At 36.5% G+C, this 22,002-nt stretch overlaps 1 protein-coding gene across 1 annotated transcript in view; it reads left to right on the top strand.

The window, feature by feature from the left end:
- WAC (WW domain containing adaptor with coiled-coil) overlaps positions 1 to 22,002 on the top strand; it is a 92,981-nt gene that overhangs the window by 48,925 nt on the left and 22,054 nt on the right. The window contains exons 4-7 of the mRNA XM_011949214.1: positions 5,977 to 6,083; positions 12,322 to 12,437; positions 13,311 to 13,423; positions 18,351 to 18,659. Of these exons, the coding sequence (XP_011804604.1) occupies positions 5,977 to 6,083; positions 12,322 to 12,437; positions 13,311 to 13,423; positions 18,351 to 18,659 (645 nt within the window). The remainder of the gene's footprint in view (positions 1 to 5,976; positions 6,084 to 12,321; positions 12,438 to 13,310; positions 13,424 to 18,350; positions 18,660 to 22,002) is intronic.

Below are 22,002 nucleotides of genomic sequence, written 5' to 3'. Positions count from 1 at the left end.
TAAAGTTGCATAATTTAGAATGTCTTTGTTCCTATTTTTCCCATAAGACTTTTTATTTTTAATATGCAGTTTTGCAGAATTCAAGATTTTTCAAGGAAAACATTTATCGTGTTACAGCAGAAAATACCGTATAGTACAGATATGTGGCTCTCTTGGTGATCCCTTTTTAAGTACTCTGGCCGCTGGTTAGGAGTGATGAAAGGCCAAGGACCCTGGAAGGTAGTACAGCATTCAAAGTAACAGAGGAGGATCCTTGGAAGGTACTGGAAAAGGCTTAGGAAGAGACCTGTAGAGTATAATCATCTCTGTAAGTGAAGAGGGTATGATCATCAGTTTATTTTTAGCATATTGCTATCTCGGGAGATTTTGTTGAGTGTCCTCTACTATTTGACTTTGTAAACCTGTGTTTCTCAAAGTGTGGCCTGGGTGCTAACTGCGCTAGAAGCATCCTGGGAATGCCTATTAAAAATTCAGGTATTAAGCCAGGCGTGGTGGCTCACACCTGCAGTCCCAGCACTTTGGGAGACCAAGGCAGGTGGATCACTTGAGGACAGGAGTTCGAGAACAGCCTGGCCAACATAGCGAATGTCTCTACTAAAAATACAAAAATTAATGGCACGTAGTAGCGTCCACCTGTGGTGCCAGCTACTTGGGAGGCCCTGAGGCACAAGGATCTCTTGAGCCCGGGAGGCAGAGGTTGCAGTGAGCCAAGATCGTGCCACTGCACTCCAGCTTGGGTAACTGAGAGATCCTGTCTCAAAACAAAACAATTTAAAAAAAATTTAAAATGACTGTGAATTAGAATCTCTGAGAAAGACCACCTTGAAATCTACAATTTTTAATATACTAAAGATTCAGATCCACTACTGAGTTTTATTCAGTCCTACCTATTTTTGCTTTTGTTTGAAAGCAATGTGGGATGGTAGATGTCCTTGAATTATTTCATTTAGTATACAGATATGCCTATTCCTTCCTTAGTGTCTTAAAAAGAATAAAGACTAACTAAGACTCTAAGTCTGTGGATCTGGTAATAAATTCTGGTGGTTGTCATGGTCTGAATAAGGACATAAAAGCCACAATATTTTGCTCCTGAGCAGACTGAAAACTGTTGTTCCAGCTTTTTGAAAGCTAGTTGCCGTTCCCACTATCATTTAATCGTATAGAGTTGTATGTCCTCCCTCTGCTTTCCCTACTCCTAATGTCCTGGTTCCCTTTTGTGAATGGAAGGGCATCGTAATTGCTTAATGTCCATTTCTTGCTGAGTTAGGTATGTTTTGATCAATTTTTTTGGACCATTTTCTGATTATACTCCTAGGCCCTCACTCTTTGAAACTATAAGTTGTAAGTTATAGTCCTTCTTACACTTAAATTTCAGCTTCTGAAGTTTTAGAAGATGCCAGATAGGGATTATTCTGTCAGAAATACTGCAGATTTTGTCAGGGAAAATGTCATTCTCTTGTACCGACCCTTGGACCCTGGTCTGAAACTAGCATCCAGTCATGTTGTTACATCTCCATTTTATAATCTGCCATGGCTAAGCACTGGAAGGGAGAATTTTGCTCACCATTTAAGTTCTTCAAGTTGCAAGCTTAAGTATAGAACCCCTTTATCTGTCCTGCCCTTCTCCCAAAACCGAGTCATTTCCAATAGCATGTTTTCTTAGACTCTTAAGATTTAACTTTATCAGTCCTAGCTTTAATTTCTTGAGATTGGTTTAAATGTACAGCATTTAAAAACATTTTTATCCCAGTTATTCACTGATACAGTGTTTCTTGGGTAGATGATTTTTTTTGTCGTTAAATAGCGAGCTTTTCCTTGGTAATATCCACAGTGCATAAAGGTACTTGACTGTATAAACAGCACTGCCTCCGTTGCTGCTTTGGATCAGTGTGTGACCCAATGTGTGACCCAATGAAGGAATGGAGGCAATGCTGTTTATACAGTAAAAAGTACCCTTTATGCACTCTATCTCTCACCAGCATGTATATATTATCTTCCTTTGTGTACTTGAATACTCACTGGATTTGGGATTGGAATTCTGAGTTCAAGTTTTATGCATCAGTTCTTCTCTTACTGGATGTGTTCAGAAGTCTTACTGTATTCTTTCTCTTAGCCTTAGATTCTGTATTATAATAAGAGAAATCTAAAACTTGTGGGGTCACATATAAAAATTCATGTGATGTTTTAAGATAGGAGATTTAAAAGGAATTTTGTGTTGTAGCACTTTTTTTCGGTATGGCTCTAGAAAATCATAACTACCATTACCCCAGGCCTGGGCAGGATGTGCACAATCACTTTGTTCTTCTGCTTGTGTATTACTTCAGTTTGGAATGAGTTAAGTAAAAGTCTCAAATGAAATACCAAAAAAAGTATGTAAGGTAATATAAGCTGAAGCTTTTATTACAAGACAGGTAACTTTGTTTACCTTATTATTGTCATTTAATTCAAGGGCAAATCTGCGCTACCTTCAGGTCCAAAGGGCATCCTTCTGGTTGGAAACTAAAGATGTATTGCCTGCCATGCTTTGTATGAAACCTCTTATGTGAATTTGAAATCTGTTTAAGAACGTTAGTTTATTCTTAGTCTTTTACAAAAATATCTTTGTCTTCTGACGCATTTCAAGTATTGTTTTTGGTAAGCAGTCTTAGTAAATTTCCATAGAATGTGGAATCTGGTCCCTATCCAAAAAACTCATGTCTTTGAAAATAATTTCCCCATCAACAGCTGATTCTAGTTTCTCTTTTAGAGAAGTCTTAGGCCGGTGTGCCTTGATGCTTATAAACACTTTTGATTATTATGCTGTGCCTTCTGAAGACACATATACTAGATTTAAAAGTTAATTGGTAACTTTCATCAGGCTGGTGGAAGGCATACCATTTCTTTAGAAGTATAATTAATTGGAATGTTTGTCAGTATTTGAGTTTTCATTGACTTTAGGAATAGTCACTAAAGTGGAGTGAATTCCTGGATCTTAACCTCATGAGAGGTCAATAGACCTCATTTATAATACACCTTATGTTTGTAGAAAACCTGTTATGTCTTTCAGTAAACCTTTAATGTGGCACTTCCATTTCGTAGATTTAAGCATAGAACATACTGTTCAAGAATGTGTGCAAATAAATGTCAGAGTGGGGTATCCAAACTGGGCTTTTTAATGGATTACTCTGGGGTTTATTTCAGTCAGTAAGATTAGCTTTTTTTCCATCACTGTCGACAAACTTAGGGAAATTTCAGGGAAATCTCAACTCCGCGAGTAGTGCATATATATTCTAGTAATCCATATTACTAGTTCTACTTCTTACTTACATTCAGTTGTAAATCTGATTTTAAAAAAATCTTCGGAGTTATATCTGAAAAGTAAAAATTTCAGCGTAGATCTCATATTTTCTTTAAAACTTGAAGTGTTAATTTTCCTTTGTTACTAAGCATTTTGGACTCCTAAAACCATTTGTGAGGTTTGGTGATTCCCTCAGACTCTCAGGACTCAACATAGTCATTATCATGACTATGACTTACTACAGTGGACAGGTGCAAAGAGAAAAGGCACACGGGGCAAAATCTGAAGGAATCCAGGTGTAAGCTTCCAAGAATTCTTGCTTAAGAGAGTCATACAGGATACACTTAATTCCTCCAGCAACAAATTGACACACTTGTGGAATGTTATCTACCAGGGAAGCTCACTAGAGATTTAGTGCACACTGCTTTTACTGGATTTGGTGAGTTATATATGTACTCTTTGCCTTGCATGTACCAAAGTTTCAGACTCCAGTAGGAAAGCAGCTGTTCAGTACAAAACATACTATATACCCAAACCAGCTTAGGTACAATGAACAATTCTTTTTTTTTTTTCCTTTGAAGACAGGTTCTCATTATGTCACCCAGGCTGGTCTTGAATTCCTGGATTCAAGGGATTCCCCTGCCTCTGCCTCCTCAGTAGTTGAGACTACAGGTGCAAGCCACTGTGCTTGGCCTCAGTGAGCACCTCTCTCACCTCTTTATCAGTTACGGTTGTGAGATCCCTCCGGAAATTTAGCTTCCCACATGTCTGTCAAGGGCCAGCTGTGCCAGAAAGCCTTTCTAAAGATAGCAGTCTCTGGGCTTCTGCTAACTTTTCCTGCATACTCAGCCTTTTTTTTTTTTTTTTTTTTTTTTTTTTTTTTTTTTTGTGAGACAGAGTCTTGCTCTGTCGCCCAGGCTGGAGTGCAGTGGCACGATCTCAGCTCACTGCAACCTCACCCGCCAGGTTCAAGTGATTCTCCTGCCTCAGCCTGCCGAGTAGCTGGGACTGCAGGCACATAACCACCACGTCCAGCTAACTTTTATATTTTTAGTAGAGATGGGGTTTTACCATGTTGGTCAGGCTGGTCTCGAAATCCTGGACCTCAGGTAATCCACCCACCTCGGCCTCCCAAAGTGTTCAGCTTATTTTTGTATGATTTCTTCTTGATTGTGTTCATTCTTAGAGCTTTTATTGAGGATTTATTTCTTGTTTCCTGTTATTTAAAAGGGGGTTTAGGGTGTTCTCTCTATATAAATAGAATACTGTACAGTAAGATAAATCAAAATAAGTAGAAGAACCCATCAGGCATCTCAAGCATCAGGCTTCTTGGGAAATGTCCTCTATCATACCACCTACGTTGTTCTTAAGTAACCATTGTAGTTAGGTAATTCTCTTTAATAGTTTGTGACATAAGTAGCTTTCTTGGGTCTTTGAATCTGCTTGTAGTTTCCGTTGTAAGCAGACCCTTATCTGAGGGTAAATCTTGGCCATTGCCTTTTTTCCTGCTATACTCTTACTTCATCCATGAACTTTTAGTGCTTGCTGCTTACATACAAAGCAGTTAGTCCCTCTCCTGCCTTTGACCTGTAACAGAAAACACTTCCAAATCCACATCTACTTAAACCTTTTCTTCTGAATTCCTAGTTCTATATTAATCTGCGGAGCATTTTCACTTGGAAATATCTAAAACCTTATAGTCATCATCTATCTGAGTTCACCTTTGCTCTTACCATTTAGTTGTTTCTATTGATTGAAATAATATTCCTAACTCATTTCTACATTTATCCACCCTGGTTCTCACTAATAATTCCTGGACCACTGGAGCATTTAAATTGCTCTCTGCACTTTTCGTTTTTGTTCATAATAGTGTAGCCTCCGTGCCACTCCTGGATCACTTATTAAAAGAAAAATACCAGTTCGATTATGTTACTTTGTTGCTGAAAAATCTAGAATTATGTGGAATGAAATTGAAATACTAACATTAGACTTCTGTGGTGAACCTTTTTGTGTCATTCGTCAAAGTGTTTTTGGAAGTCTGGATTTTTACACCCTGGTTTTTCTTAAAGCAAGAGAAACTTTTTTCTCTGGTCACTGACATATTCTGATTTTCATAAAACTTGAGTTACTCTTAAGCAATTTTTAGATAGAGTTGGACCTGTTAGGAAAAGACTCTTGATCATCTTGATCATCTTGTAAGTGAGCACCTTCCCTGAGACTCTTTAACTTCTTGAAAAAAGTTGATACTGTTTTATTTGAAAAATTGGCAAACGTGTTAAAAGGCAAACAGGGGAAACTGTTAAGAAATTGAAATACAGTTGCAAAAACATACTGATAACAGTGACTTTTAGTTCTGTATCATTTGAGTTCTTGTGCCTTTTTTCTGTGCACATTGTACTTCTATTTTTCTCCAATAAAACTGTAAGAAAACCCAGAAGTTGCTACAAATGATAAAGATAAGGTTTTGTTTCTCTCAAAAAGATTTTGTTATATGCTATTGTTCCAGGGAATATAAAGCCACTTATTTAGTAGGTTCACAGATACTTTATATACTATAAAAAGTATGACTATGTATATATTCCTAATGCTTATGTAAGATGTTCATTTAGAGATATACAATAATGTGTGATAGAAAACAATTTAGATTAAACATTAAATACAGTTTAATTGTAATTCACTATATTCTTTATTTTCTTAAGGGACCAGTTACTCTCCACAAGAAAATTCACACAACCACAGTGCTCTTCATAGTTCAAATTCACATTCTTCTAATCCAAGCAATAACCCAAGCAAAACTTCAGATGCAGTAAGTATCATAAACATGTCCAATATTTTTTCTTTGAAATTTATTGCAAAAAAAAACAAAAAACAAAACAAAACCCATGGGAAGTCTTGTAAAATCTAATGTCTTTAAAAAAAAAGTTTGAATCACAGTCTTAATGTGTTTATTTGATATTATTATCCTATTTTAAACCAATGAGCCAGTCTTATTAATGGAACTAAGCGTTGTGAGAAGCTAGTATCTTTGGTGTTAATTAATTAGGATTCCCGTACAAAGCAATGTTTTTCCGTTGTGATATCTGAGATAAAAAGAACTTCAGGCTGAAACTTCTTATAAAGTGCTCTAACTTAAGCTTTCTTTCCATAATGTGTAAACTCCTCATAGGATATATTTATTATCTACTGTGTTTTACACACTGTCCCAGACACTAGGGATATACAGTTACCTGTCCACAAGGGTGTGAAACCCAATGAGGGATTTTAAATATTTTCAGAAGTTTAGGTTAATGAAATAACTTATTTTGAATTTTTTAAGTCATAGGTTTCAATGAAATTTTTAATTCACCATAGAATAAGGTTTTAATTCACCAGGCATATGCTAAGCTGAATATATTATAGAATGTGGCCCATCTTAAAGGAAGTTTGGGACCTGTGGTAGAGACAGAAAAGTAAACAACAGTGCCTGTTAAAGTTGCTTTGGGGTGGCGCTCAACACAGGACTCCCAGCTTGGGTGAGGAAGATAGTAAACTATAACTAATGCTTCCCAACAGTCTGACTATAACTTAGGCAGTAAAAGAGCTCTGGAATTCATAGCATACAAAGGAATAGAGCTCCCAACGATGTACAAGTGTAAAATAGTGTAGCACATTTAGAGAACTGCTGGGATTTTTGACGGTGTGGGAAAATGGCAGGAGCTAAATTTACAGAGGTAAGTGGGAGGCATATCATGAGAAGTTCTGTATCATGCCAAGGAATATTAATTATACATATATAAGGCAGTGAAGAGGTATTGAAGGATATTATCAGTAAAATAAGATCATCTTTGCAATTTAAAAAATTATCTCAGGTAACTGTGGAAAATACATTATAGGGAAAGAACGAACAATGAGAATGCCGTCAAAGGTGTAGGTTGAGTCCAACAGATTTTGCTTTGAGTATTTGAGTGATCATCATGTCTTAATTGACGTTGAGAAACCTTCAGATTTTTTGTTTCTTGTTGAAGCAGTGTGAATAGTACATTTCCATAGAAAATTGAGACATTAGGATAATATTTGGATAAAAATAGATAGTATTAGTGTTCATTTAGAAAATTATACTGTTGGCCAGGCACTTCACTAGTGGCCAGGCACGGTGGCTCACTCCTATAATCCCAGTACTTGGGAGGCCAAGGCGGGTGGATCACTTGAGGTCAGTAGTTCAAGACTAGCCTGGCCAACCTGGTGAAACCCCATCTCTACTAAAATTACAAAAACTATCCTGGTGTGGTGGCAAGCACCTGGAATCCCAGCTACTTGGGAGGCTGAGGCAGGAGAATTACTTGAACCCGGGCGGCGGAGGTTGCAGTGAGCCAAGATCACGCCATTGTATTCCAGCCTGGGCGACAGAGCAAAACTCTGTCTCAAAAAAGGAAAGAAAATCATGTTGTTGTAACACAGAATTTAATATATGGGATTGGTTAAGCAGATACTGAAAAAAAAGGAGGAACCCTGAGGTGACACATACAGTAATCACCACTCAGGGCTATGGAACAACAGGATGAATTTGGGGTTTTAGAACCTAATAGTCTAGAGGAGGAGCCCCACAGAGCTGGTGGTAATACCTCTGAGGGTATGGTGAAGCTAGTTCTAGTGGTGGGATGGTAGCCCAGAGCTGGTAACAACTGTGGCTGCTCCTTTCTCCTGCCTTTCATTCATCTGATTAATTCTGAAGGAAGCCACCTGGCTAAATAGAGAGTAATTTGCACTGTCCCAGCCCTAGCATCACAGAGCCGACTATCATAGGGGGTGGGATTAGGACTGAGAAAACAGTCTTGCTAAGCACTTCATGCATACTGTCGTCAAACTATTAGTGATGAGGCATTTCCTTTTTCCTTTTTTTTTCTTCAAGTAGGGAAGGGAGGATTAGGCCGAGTGGGGAGAAAGGGGAGCAAATCATTTTCAGTGAGATGTATATTCAGGATTTTAGAATGAATCTGCCTGTTTTCCTGGAAAACATTCTGTTAATTTACAAAGTAACACCTGAAGTTCCACTTGTCATTGACAGTTTAGGTTTGCTATTTGTCTACTCTTATAGCAGCAGCCTTGTGGGCATTGTTTTTTTCATAAAACACAAATGCAAACAAAACAAACACCTCATTCAGGGAAGACAAATTTTGATTATTTGGATTTTAGAGCAGTGGATTTAACCCAGTGAAATCAGAAAGAATAAATAATGGGCATCAGAGAAGCTTGAATGATTCAAATCATAAGGGTGTCAGGGAACTTAATTATGTGAGTGAAAGTTGAAGACCATTTACTAGAACAGATAAAATGTTTTGTGTTTCTGGAATCTGGGTTTTGGTTTCTCTTGATTTCACCTGTAGGTACATAATTAACTTATAAGTAGTGGTCTTTTTGTATTGTAATGTACCTAGTGGGAATGACACAAACAGCCCTTACAAACTGTAAATTTAATCTTACTTGAAAAGTTGGCTTTAGAGTTATCTACACAGATACTTGGGTATGTGGGTGATTTTTTTTTTTTTTTAAATCAAGTTAACTATTAAAAGCCAAGTTGAAATTATCTTTTATTTTCAGTATCAGATTAAGGCATTAACAGTTAATGTACTTCCTGCTAAGTCCTATGACAAACATTTATTGTGGGGTGTTTACCACAGAGCCTGACTTCTGGTAAAGATCAGGAAAAGATTGGTGATGAATGCCTCCTTCACAATAAAAATCATGGGAATGTTGTTGCAGTGGCTCACAACTGTAATCCCAGCACTTTGGAATGCCAAGGCAGGAGGGTCACTGGAGGCTTGGAGTTTAAAACCAGCCTGGGCAACATAGGAAGCTCCTGTCTCTTTAAAAAAAAAAAAAAAATTAGCTAAGTGTGGTGGTGTGTTTCTGTGGTCCCAACTGCTTGGAAGGCTGAAGCAAAGGATTGCTTGAGCACAAAAGGTTGAGGCTGCTGCAGTGAGCTATGATTGCACCACTGTACTTCCAACCTGGCCGACAGCAAGACCCTGTCTCAGAGAAAAAAAAAAAAAAAAGGTAAAATAAAAAATCATGGTATGACTTGTAGACTAAATTAGTTGTGTATATTTGGTTTTTCAAAGGGGGCTCTGAATTGGTGAAAAAATATTGCTTATTTTTATTTAAAAACACTGTAATTGAGATTTTCCCTTCTAAATACTCTATGCCAATTTTAATTTGCTGAGATGTGCTTAAGTTCAATCCTGTATGAGTTTGCATTCATATTCCAGCTCCTTTTGTTATCAACTAAGTATCATCTGCATACTTTGAAGCTTTTGAGTCTCGAGCCAGGAGAGGTGCTTGTCACTTGTAGTCCTGGCTACTCGGGAGACTGAGGAGGGAAGCTCACTTGAGCCCAGGAGTTTAAAACCAACCTGGGCAGTATAGCAAGACCTCATCTTGGGGAAAAACGGAAAGAAAAAGTTTGAGTCTCATCAATATCTACCATATTAAAAATTAAAACTGTGAAATTTATTTCATTTAAAATATCAATTGTAAACCCATTATATGGTGACATGTAACATCTTTATGAAAAGTAATTTTTAAAAAAATAGATACTGAACATCTTGGTAATGTTTGACTTAATAGAAAAAGACACTTAGAATTTCATAACTTCATATCTGCTTCTTCATTCAATCTGTTGTGATACATCCAGTGTTTTGTTGAGCCTCTGGGTAAACTTCACTATATGCTTGTGATAAAACGAGGAAGAAAAAAATCATGTTAGTATTATTATGAAAATAGTTTTGGTCTTGTGAAAGGGTCTTGGGGTTCCCCAAGGTTTCCTGGATAACACTTGGAAAGCTGCTTTAGAGCATATGTTGGCAACCATCCCAGGCCAAATCTAGAAAACTTTAAATGTTTGCAGGCCTTTTGTTTTAAGTTCTCAATGTTAGATATTCTTTTTGTAAAGTTAAGAAATTTGACACCTACTGTTGCACATCAGCATTGTAAAAGTTATCCCATAATTTGAAGGGTTTCTTTTTCCTTAACCCCTTGAGGATGGCAGTGGAGTGGAGAAAATAAAGTTATTGATATGTGATTGTATGCTCTACCCTGGAATTTTGTTAAGTGTAAGACATCAGCTTGAACTGATCTACAATTTGATAGACAAAATCAATGTAGCGTGGTAGACCAGTGCTCTGATTGTGAACTTTTTGTCCTGGAGGTTGTGCCAGAATGTTAATCACTTAAATACAATGTTTAGTTCAACTGACTTTTTTTTTTTCTTAAAGCACAACTTCTGTGAAAGAAACTGTATGTTTATATATTCAAATGCAAACTCCTTATTTCCTCCAGGATAAGTTGGCAAACCATCACTTGGAAGAGCACTGGCCTAGACCATGCTGACCTCTGGCGTCCTCTGTCCACTAGTCTCAAATCTCATTGTACCTCTTCAATCCTGTAATTCCACATAACCACTTGGCAAGCAAACCAAGTCTTCCAGATAACATCCTTAGAAGGGATCAGTTGCATAATAATTTATGTATAGGGGGGAGGGAGGGATAGAGAAGAACTTTCTGAATTTGTCCCTTTGTTGATTGGGTTCCTAAAACTTGATTGTAGGCTTCTGGAAGCTAGTGGGATTAAGAATTAACTCTCCACTGCTTTTTGAGGTGTAGGGGCACAGGGCTGCTTTGCCACCCTCATTATTTTGAGATGTAAACCTGAGCATATAAATATATGGCAGAGTCTGTGATCTTTTTCCAACTGCCTTGAGAATTATTAGGGGAATTTCCAGAATTTGGTGTTAATTTAGTGGAAATAATAGGCCTTTGGAAACCAGAGTTTTTTGTCTTTTGATAAATCACTATTTTTGTGACCTATAGACAGCTCATAAGTTCTCTAAGCTTGTTTCCTAGTTGTTAAAATTAAAGCTGGGCCAAAGGTAAGGTAGTGAATAAGACTTCGTTTCCTCACGCTTGAAAATTGTGTCACAATACAGTGAACCCGGAAGGATAGGCTATGATAGTACAGTATATTATTTCATTTTACTTTTTTCAAGTGGTTTAATATTTTTAATTTTTTTTAAATTTTTCTAGATTGACAATTGTACATATTTTTGGGATATATGATGATGTTTTGATACATTCAGTATATTTAATAATGTTCAGATCAGTAATTTGTGTGTGTGTCATCTCCAACATTTGTGTTGGGAACACTCAAAATCCTCTTTTCTAGCTATTTGACAAAATATAACCAATGTTTCAGTAAGCTCCTTTGAAAAACTAATTAAGAAATTCAACCAAAGTACTTGAGATTCTACCAGATTTCCTGAGGCCAATCAGAAACTTAACTAATTTTTGTGAGATTCTTTTCGTGGAAACTGGGCCTTTCAGATCTTTCTAATTTCATTGTGATGTTACATTGCTTGTAAAAATACCTGGAAGAGACTGTATCTGAGAATGTTTGAAAGACCATTTTTAGTTATGGGAATATGAGTGATACTGCTAATCCTGTATATTACGTGAGAACAAGGTTTTAGTTATGTGTACTTGATCCATCTTGTTGATTTTGAAGGTGAAACAAATTTATAGCTTTTAATTAGCTTTCTGTTTATGTTTACATATTTTGGTTCCTTTTTTCACTGAGTAACAGTTAATACAGGCAAGATTGTTCTCTTTTATATCGTATGTAATTACTCTTGTGCCTTAGAATTTAGAACTGATGATCTCACGCCATCATCTAGTCTAGAGTGCATTGCTCACCCCCATGTTACTGGATTTCACCACTTAAAATTGTGGGGGATTTTGTCATGCTTTCTAAAATCAAGGTGATGTTAATTTCACAGTTTTCTTTGTCTAACAATCTAATTTTTATACTGCTTAATTTTGGTATTTTATGAAGGTCTGTTCTTTGAAGCCTTTCATAAACTAAGGTCTTATAAATACTTATGCAGATAATTGCATTCTAGTTCAGAGTACCTTTATCTCATAAGTGTTCTCCTGTATGTGTGCTTTGATGTTCTTGATATTTCATGTGATTACATAGTATTAACATTTTCTAATTGTAAAAAATATATTTTTAAGCCTTATGATTCTGCAGATGACTGGTCTGAGCATATTAGCTCTTCTGGGAAAAAGTACTACTACAATTGTCGAACAGAAGTTTCACAGTGGGAAAAACCAAAAGAGTGGCTTGAAAGGTAATTAGCTTTTAATCTAATTAAACATTATTTTTCTAGCTTGGTTCTACAGGTTAACATCTTACAGCATTAAACATTCTAATTTAGCTTTTTTATGGTGCTACCCATCTGCACTTTTTAGTTGCAGTGGTTAGTTGCCCCATCATGTTTTCCATAATTTGTCTTTACTTTTAAAAACAAAAACCTGGCCGGGTGCAGTAGCTCGTGCCAGTAATCCCAGCACTTTGGGAGGCCAAGACTGGAGGATTGATTGAGCCCAGGAGTTTGAGGCCAGCCCTGGCAACATAGTGAGACCCTGTCTTTACAAAAAGTTAGCTGTGAGTGGTAACATGCACTTGTAGTCCCAGCTACTAAGGAGGCTGAGGTGGGAGAATGGCTTCAGCCTAGGAGGCCACAGCTGCAGTGAGCCATGATGGTGCCACTGCACTCCAACCTGAGCGATAGAGTAAGATGCTATCTCCAAAAAAAAAAAAAAAAAATTCTAGGACAGCTAGGCAGCTGTCCACAAAGGCCTTTTGAATGGTCAGTATAGTTAATAAAATACTTACCTACATTTATGCATCTTTAATTTTGATGGAAATATTAATAGCTTAATAAGACCATAATGTTTCTTTCACATGTAGAATTAAAATTGATGAGCTTTGGTTATGGCATTAGTGGTATAATTAATTGGTATAGTTTTGCCATTAGTGAGAAACATTAGTGTTTCTGTTTGCCACGTTCCATCTTCCACACCAGTTAAATTATGACCATGTTCACTCCTTTTGTTTTTTATATAACATTTGTTAGGCATTTGGCCAGAGCTGTTTATTATGGAAACTCATGCCCTCAATGTAATTTTTATGTGTTTATCTTATTTTTTTTTATTTTTAGAGAACAGAGACAAAAAGAAGCAAACAAGATGGCAGTCAACAGCTTCCCAAAAGATAGAGATTACAGAAGAGAGGTGATGCAAGCAACAGCCACTAGTGGGTTTGCCAGTGGAAGTAAGTATTAATTTTTTTCTTTGAAATGTATGTTTGATTTATTTGTATTATTTATTTTTCAAATCTGTATCCATTGCTGTCTACATATGTAAATTAAAATAAATAGAAACATGTAGAGATTCTTTTATGTTGGATTTATTATCCCCTACCCGCCACCATTTTGGTCCCTGAAAAGGGAAAAGGTACATGGTAGAATAGTATACGTGTGTGTTTCCTGCTGCGCATTATGGCTATAATGGAGCTGAATTGCAAACAGTAGAATTTTGTTTTAGATCGGTTTCCCCTGATCCCCCCAAACAGGAGCTTCCTCTCCCAGCCTACCTGCCTGCCCTTAAGTTGTGTCCTATTAAACTGGATACAGATCTCATCAGGTTTTAGTCTAATAATTGAATCGTAGCCACACACAAGTGACATCAGAATAGCTACTGGTTTTTTTTTTTTTTAATGTTACCAGTGAGTAACTTGTTTATCCTTGTATTTAGAAACAAATTTCATCATGATCATAGATCTGTGTAACATCTCTATTTTGAATTTGCACACAATTTAAAAATGTCTAATAGAAAAGTTAAGCCTTTTTGTTCTAAGGTGCTCTTCATCTATAAATCAAACTGTGGGCATACTTCATTGTTCTTCTGAGGCCAGATTTTGTGCTAGTGGGACAATTTTGTATCCCATACATTTGTTTTGTAATTCATTCTCCAAATTTGAAGCTTTATTAAAGGTACTCTGTTTCCACTGGCTTCCCTTACCTTGAATAAAATTTACTCCCAGTGCTGTGGCTCATGCCTCCTGCAATCCCAGCCCTTTGGGAGGCCGAGGCAGGAGGATGGCTTGAGGCCAAGAGTTTGAGACTGGCCTGTGCAACGTGGCAAGACCCAGTGTCCACAGAATTAAAAATTAACTACCCAGCTGTAGTCCCAGCCACTTGGGAGGCTGAGGCAAGAAGATGACTTGAGCCCTGGAGTTTGGGTCTTCAGAGAGCTATGATCTTGCCACTGCACTCTAGCCTGGTAACAGAGTCAGACTCTGTCTCAAAAAAAAAAAAAAAAGTTTAAAAATATTTAACTGCCACATAGACTACTCGGGTTCGTTTTGCAATTTTGAGAGGAATTTCTAGGTCATGTTTTCTGGGAATTCTTAGACTTCAGTGTTTCAGTTCTGCTCCTGTAACTCAAACTAAAAAGTTGGGAATGTGTTTGGTCTCAGAGGGATTATTGAGTTTTTGATGGGAGACAATATTTAAGATGAAACAGTAACAGATCTGCAGGATTAAGTGTGAAATATTAAAATTTTAAATCAGTGAAATCATATACAATTTTTTAAATGGTATAAAGTACTGAAGTTGGCATATTGAAGAACATTGAATTTTGAACATTGAATTTTGAGGTGGAAGAATTAGATTCTAGTCCCATTTCTTTTTATATCTTAATTAACTGACTTTTGTCAATTAAAAAAGAGAGGTTTTCCTCTAGACATAAACAAGTTGCACCCAGCTTGTGAGTTTTTTGAACAAATTGCAGGGTAGGGGATGCATAGAAAATGAGTGACAGATGGCTGGGCGCGGTGGCTCACGCCTGTAATCCCAGCACTTTGGGAGGCCGAGGCAGGCGCATCCCGAAGTCAGGAGATCGAGTCCATCCTGGCCAACATGGTGAAACCCGGTCTCTACTAAAATACAAAAATTAGCTGGGTGTGGTGGCGCGCCCTGTAATCCCAGCCACTCAGGAGGCTGAGTCAGGAGAATCAATTGAACCCAGGAGGCGGAGGTTGCTGTGAGCTGAGATTTCACCACTGTACTCCAGCTTGGGCGACAGAGCAAGCTGACTCTTGAGTCTACAAAAAAAAAAAAAGTATTAGATAAGTATAAAAATAATAACTTGTTTTTCTTCATGATTTCAAAAGTATGCCATATTTGTAAATAATTAGGTAAAACGTTTAAATTCCATGACCCTGAAACATTTTGGAATATGTACTTTTTTCTGTATGCTTATAAATGTGTATACAAATTATATATATATGTATTTCAAAAATGGGATTCTGTATTATTGTTTTTTACCTGTTAGTAATGTATCAGGAGTATGGTTTTATGTCTGTTTATAATTGTACATTTGTTATATTGATTGCATAGGTAAACTTTCATCAATAAATAATCCCCTATCAATGAATACTTGGGAAGTTTTCAGCCTTTCCCTACTATAAACAAGATGATGATTCATATCTGCCCACTTGTCTGATTACTGCCTTCACTTAAATTCCTAGATAGGCAAATGATGAGTCATTGTGTCTGTGCTTGTGTTGAAATGTAGTCATGTATCACACTTTTTTTGAGTTTAGGTAGTGTTTGAGAAAGAACCTTAGCTGTGTTGCTTTTTTTAAAGATTGGTCAACTTAGTAATAAAGTCAATAAGCCATTCAAGTGTTTAACTTAGTCTATCAGAAACATGTTGGCAGAGTGTTCGCTTGTGTTCAGTATATTGGTATTTGTGTAGAGTGTGGCTTAAAGCTTGTTCTTAACTACCAATAAAAAAAACTTTAGGGGATGGCAGAGGGGGAAGGATTGGGAAGATTTTTACATGTAAAGAGATAAAGTAGGTTTTAATGAGGTTTTTGTTTTTGTTTTTTTGCAATATATTAAGTGTTTGTAAAGCACTAAAATATTTTAACAAAGGCTGGACATGGTGGCTCATGCCTGTAATCCCAGCACTTTGGGGCCGAGTCGGGTGGATCATCTGAGGTCAGGAGTTTGAGACCAGCCTGGCCGATGTGGTGAAACCCCGTCTGTACTAAAAATACAAAAATTATTTGAGTATGGTGGTGCACACCTGTAATCCCAGCCACTTGGGAGGCTGAGGCAGGCAGAGATTTCGGTGAGGCAAGATTCATGCTGTTGCACTACAGCCTGGGTGACAGAGAGAGACTGTCTCAAAAAAAACACAAAACATAAAATATTTTATCAAATGTTAATATTCTCCACAACCTGATGCTGAAAATTATATGGATAAAATTTTTAATTTGCTATAACTGCTACTAATTTTTATTTTTGCGAATCTGTGCTTTATATGTTGATGGCTGTATGTTTAGAGAAACCTTTCTCAACAGAAGCACTAATGACGTTTTGGGTGAAGTAATTGTTTGTTATGGAAGGCTTTCCTGTTTTGTAGGTTGTTGAGCACCATAACTGGCCTCTCCTCACTAGATGGCGGTAGCATACCTCCCCTCTCTCCAGTCAGGACAAGCAAAGCACTGCCCTCTGGGAGGGTGGCAAATAGGCACTGCTTTAACTGTGTTTATTTAGAGTTGTAAGTATAGAAAGCTGTTACAGCTATACCTTCCCCTGTTCCTGTAATGCTGCTGCCCTTTTTGTTTTTTAACTTAAAAATGTTAGAAGTATCATCCTTAATTTCCATTGGAGTACATATGCTTGATACCTTTTGACTAGCCCTATCGAACTGAAAGGAAGTTTTCTTGGTTGAGGAAATAAAAATTGTATACAGGGTTGGGCATGATGTTATCCTGTTATGTCTGTCCCTTAGTAGTATCCTCATTGCAGGTAGAAACTGTAGAATAAAATTTTAAAAATTTTATATTCATGCAAGTTGATAGCTTACTGATATATTACTGTCATACAACAGATGTTTGTATTCTGTTCATTTTTGTAGATTTTTATATTGTATCCTTTATAACACTGAATTTTATATGTTAAGTCATTGTCAAAAGACCTTGTGCTTTGATGTGATTGTTTTTTTGGGTGGTATTCCCGTACTTTTTGTTGTGGTGTACCATGTAGTGGCTGTGTACTGACAACTTTGAAGCTGACTTCTAGTTTGAATGTTACTCCTCCATTGTTTTGTCTTGGTCTTTACAATTGGAGGAGCTGTGAATTGGAAAAAACAATGCAATAATCAACAGAGAGGGCATACTTTAGTAAAATTATTATACATCACATGCATGGATTTTAGGTCATTTCTCTCCTTGGAGGTTATTTGAATTCTTTAGTTATTGTTGGGAATATTGTAATTTAGATTGAACACTTCGAATGAACTTTAACATGATCGTTGAAATTTTCCTTCTTTTGTACTGTTTTGAGGAATCATGGTGTTAGAATGTAAATTGTTGATAGATTTTAAACTGTTCTCAGTATTTCTGAGGTTAAAGTATTTTTGTGGGTTTAAATTGAAAGGGGATTTGTTTTTAATACACCTAGCGATAAGTAGATTGTTCTGACTGTGCTGTGTGTGTTGGACTTCTATTTTCAAATAGCATTATGCATCATGATTTTATTACTAACTCTCTGGTTATTTGTAACATTATTAAAAATACTACAGATTGGTTTACTTACTGTGTTCACAGTTCATCGTAACTTCAGTCATCTTAAAATAATTTCATTTAAGCCTTCGTATAAACTGCTTTAGAGGCAACTAATTAGCTAACGTAGTATTTAGAAAGACCAGGCTAGTAAAGCCTAATATTCCTTTGCAGTCGAACCACTGTGAATAATTCAGTTATTAAAATCTATGACCCATAGTGTAAAAGAATGAAGCATTTACTTTTTCTGCTTTTAAAACAATTAAAAAATTTTTATGAGACAGTATTATAACTCCATGTTGATTTTTGTTGTTTTTTTTTAATGTTTTGTTTGAACTACAGTGTGATTCTAAGGAATCCTTAAAAAATGTGTAGCCCCCTTGAAATATGAGTATAGATGAATATTTATAGTTGAGCAAAAACTCCTCTTCTTCCAGTATTGCATATTTACATGCCAGTGGTAAACTGCAAGACACTAACTGGGTTTGCAGTTTTATAAAAGAATATGTAAGTACAAGTATGTTGCTGAATTAGCTGATGTTAAAGGTAGGATTCTAATGTAATCTTTTTTCTTCCCCCTTCTGTCATTCCAACATCTGTTTTTTCGAACTGTGAACTAAAGTGGAAGACAAGCATTCCAGTGATGCCAGTAGTTTGCTCCCACAGAATATTTTGTCTCAAACAAGCAGACACAATGACAGAGACTACAGACTGCCAAGAGCAGAGACTCACAGTAGTTCTACGCCAGTACAGCACCCCATCAAACCAGTGGTTCATCCAACTGCTACCCCAAGCACTGTTCCTTCTAGTCCATTTACGCTACAGTCTGATCACCAGCCAAAGAAATCATTTGATGCTAATGGAGCATCTACTTTATCAAAACTGCCTACACCCACATCTTCTGTCCCTGCACAGAAAACAGAAAGAAAAGGTATGCCATTATTACTAGATGCTGCACGTTGAACTATAGTTTCTAAGTTTCTTATATATTACATTATTTCCTTTGGCTTATAAGTCTCCGAATTATAAATTTTTTAAAAAGTCCTAGAATGTTTCTGTGTAGAGTTAGCAATATTTAGCTTTTTTCTTTAATTTATAATTATCCAGCCTCAGAACTGTTTCTTGTCTCTGGATTAAGTCAGGTGCTTAATGTGTAACAATAATGGTTTAAGTAATTTGTTAAAGTCAAATAATTGTCTCTTCAATTTTCTGTTTTTGTGATCATTGTCTTGACAGTTTATAAATCATCTCAGTTTTCTCTTAATACTTAATATGAATAGAGATATTTTAAAACTAATTCTGTAACATTTCATTATTGGTTTCAGTTTGCAATTAGAAAATTAAGTTGTGGGCCATAAGATAAGGAGTGTTAATGTCTGAATTGGACCTTAAGTCTGAAGAGTGGAAGTTAAACATTGCAACCCAAATTGTGTTTATCCAACTCAGTGTCAATAATCATAGCATGTTTAAAAAGTTACAGAAAAATTTTAAGAACAGCTACTTGGAAGGTGTGACACAGCATAAGTAGTGTGATGAAATTTGCATAGACCATTCACAGTCCGAAACTTGTACTTCATAGTATGTTTTAAGAGTCTAAGGAAATTAAAACGCAGTAAATAAATTGTCACAGGTAAATCCATTAGCAGACCATTAGTAAGTGTTGATGCACTTTTAAGTGTCCTGTGGGTTTAGGAGAGGCTTGATACGTTAATTCACATTGATTTAATTTGTTGGCAGAGGGCTCAAGTAGTTGGATTTCTTTTGTTTCTGATTTCCCCTCTCCTTGAACTACAGTGTGATTTTAAAGAATCCTAAAAAAGAACTTGTAGCTCCCTTAAAATCTAGATTAATATAGATTAATATTTATCGTTGAGCAGAAACTAAACTATCAATACATGTTGTTTGAAAGTTTCTTATATTACATGTATGTAACACATGCGTATGTACTATGCATGTTATTTGAATTTTCCTTGTTATTCAGCCATGTACTTTATATATCATAGAGTACATAATGTGTCAGATTACTGCTTGTTCCAGATGTCAAATTCGGTTAAGATGGTTTGTACCAACATTTATAAATAACATGTCGGATTTACCCTGTGACAGAATTAAATTTGCAAAGAGAAATACTGAGAGATGAAATCTGAATTAATGCTATAGTTATTATATTTTCCATAGGACATTTTGGTTTTTTAATTTCCTATAATTTTGACAATTTGCTCACAGAAAACTTTATTTTAAAAATCCTTGTCAGTTAAAATTCTGATGGCCCTTTGAAAGTATTTATCCCATGTCACCTTTGTACATTTAACACTTTTTAGCTCCTTTTTGAAATTCTTCCTCTGGCTTCTGTGATACTACCCTCCTTCAGTTACCTATTTCTGTTCCTTCCTGCTTCCTACATATCAGCATCTCAGCCTTTTTTCCTCTGTTTGGTTCTTTTTCTTGTTCACCATATTCCTTGGTAGTCATTTTGTTACTGTTATGACTACCAAATCTTTAGTTCTAGTTCAGACTTATATATCTACATGTAAACTCTCAGTATTTGTTACATATCCTCATATACAATGTGTCCCGAATTTCTCCCTTTCCCACAATTTATTCTTAGATTTGCAGTAATTGGCAACACTGTTCTCCCTGACTTTGCCTTATTCTTAAACATTCTCACCCACCCACCCATTGCCAAATCTTGGGCTCTCTCTCCTAGCACTCATTGAAATTCAGATTCTCTCTTTTCATTGTAAAAATCTTTCGTGGAGATTTCACTTACTGAAATTCAGATCATCTCTCTCTGTTTGTTAATTTGTAAAAATCACTGTGTTGCTTAGACTGATCTCAAACTTTTGGCCTCAAGCAGTCCTCTGGCCTTGGCCTCCCAACATGCTGGGATTACAGGTGCAAGCCACAGTGCCTGGCTAGGTTCTCTTGAAATAATCTCCTGATTATCTTCTTACCCAATCTATCCACTTAACAATGGCATCGTTATACAATTTAAATTGTATTGTGGCAGCTCCTTGCTTAGAAACTTCTAGTGGTTTTTTAAACATCCAAATGATAAAGTCCATACTTAGTAAGATTATAGCAAGCACTTGACAGGATGGTTGCAGTCTGTTTTGCTAGCTTGATCTCCACCCATTTCACTCTTAATTCTCTAATTCATCTGTTGCAAACTTGGACATTTCTTAGGACTTGCCATTATCTTTCCTGTCCTGAGCTTTTGCTAAACAGAACATGTTCTTTCTTTCATTGCTGTCCTGTTGAATCCAGTACTCTTTTGTAACAAAACTTAAACATTGTAATTTCAGTTTTTTCAATTAGATTATATCCCCTTTAGGGCTCAACATTATGTTTTACTGTATTTCGTACTTTATTCATCTTCTAACCCTTCCCTATGCAGTTTGATGCTAATTGTCTTATGTTCATTTTAGTTTATTCCTTAAAACAACACTGTGAGGCAAGGTGGTAATATCTCTGTCTTAGAAATGAAGAGCCTAAACATTACCCCAGTTCAAACATGTAGTGTTAGAGACAGCTTCTCCACAACCCTGTTCTTTCCTCAAAACCAAATATAATGAAAGACATAACATACAGCACATCTGTGTCAGTTCGGACGCTCGTAATGCAAAATTTCTGACAGAGTAGATTCGAGTTTAAATTTCACGAAGTGTGTTTGCTAATCACAAGCATTATGTGCCTAATTTATATATAGTATTCTTAAACTTGTAGGAAGAAACTGGATTACGTACCATGGAATTACCTGTTTATATAGGGGAAATTGTGCAGCCTTTCCAAGTACTTCTCCTTGTATGTTAATTGAAGACTGTTACATCCTTAGATAAGTTTTATAGCAACTTTAATCTTTACAGATTGTTTTCCATTTAGTCTGTTTAGATTGTTCGTTTCGATTGTTCTTCGTGTTTCTGAAGTGTCTCTTTGGCATATTTTTTTTTTTCTCAACGGGGACCTCCATGTTTTTTAAATTAAGCGTTCTATTGACTCTTCTCATCAACTTAGTGATTTTACTTGTTTAGGTTTTTTTGTTTTTTTGAGACAGAGTCTCGCTCTGTCGCCCAGGCTGGAGTGCAGTGACTGGATCTCAGCTCACTGCAAGCTCTGCCTCCCAGGTTCACGCCGTTCTCCTGCCTCCTGCCTCAGCCTCCCGAGTAGCTGGGACTACAGGCGCCTGCCACCTTGCCCGGCTAGTTTTTTGTATTTTTTTTTAGTAGAGACGGAGTTTCACCATGTTAGCCAGGATGGTCTCAATCTCCTCACCT

Source organism: Colobus angolensis, unplaced genomic scaffold, assembly GCF_000951035.1.
Source record: "Colobus angolensis palliatus isolate OR3802 unplaced genomic scaffold, Cang.pa_1.0 Scaffold293, whole genome shotgun sequence".
In the NCBI taxonomy this organism is placed as follows: Eukaryota; Metazoa; Chordata; class Mammalia; order Primates; family Cercopithecidae; genus Colobus; species Colobus angolensis.
This window is presented reverse-complemented; position numbering and strand designations above follow the sequence as displayed.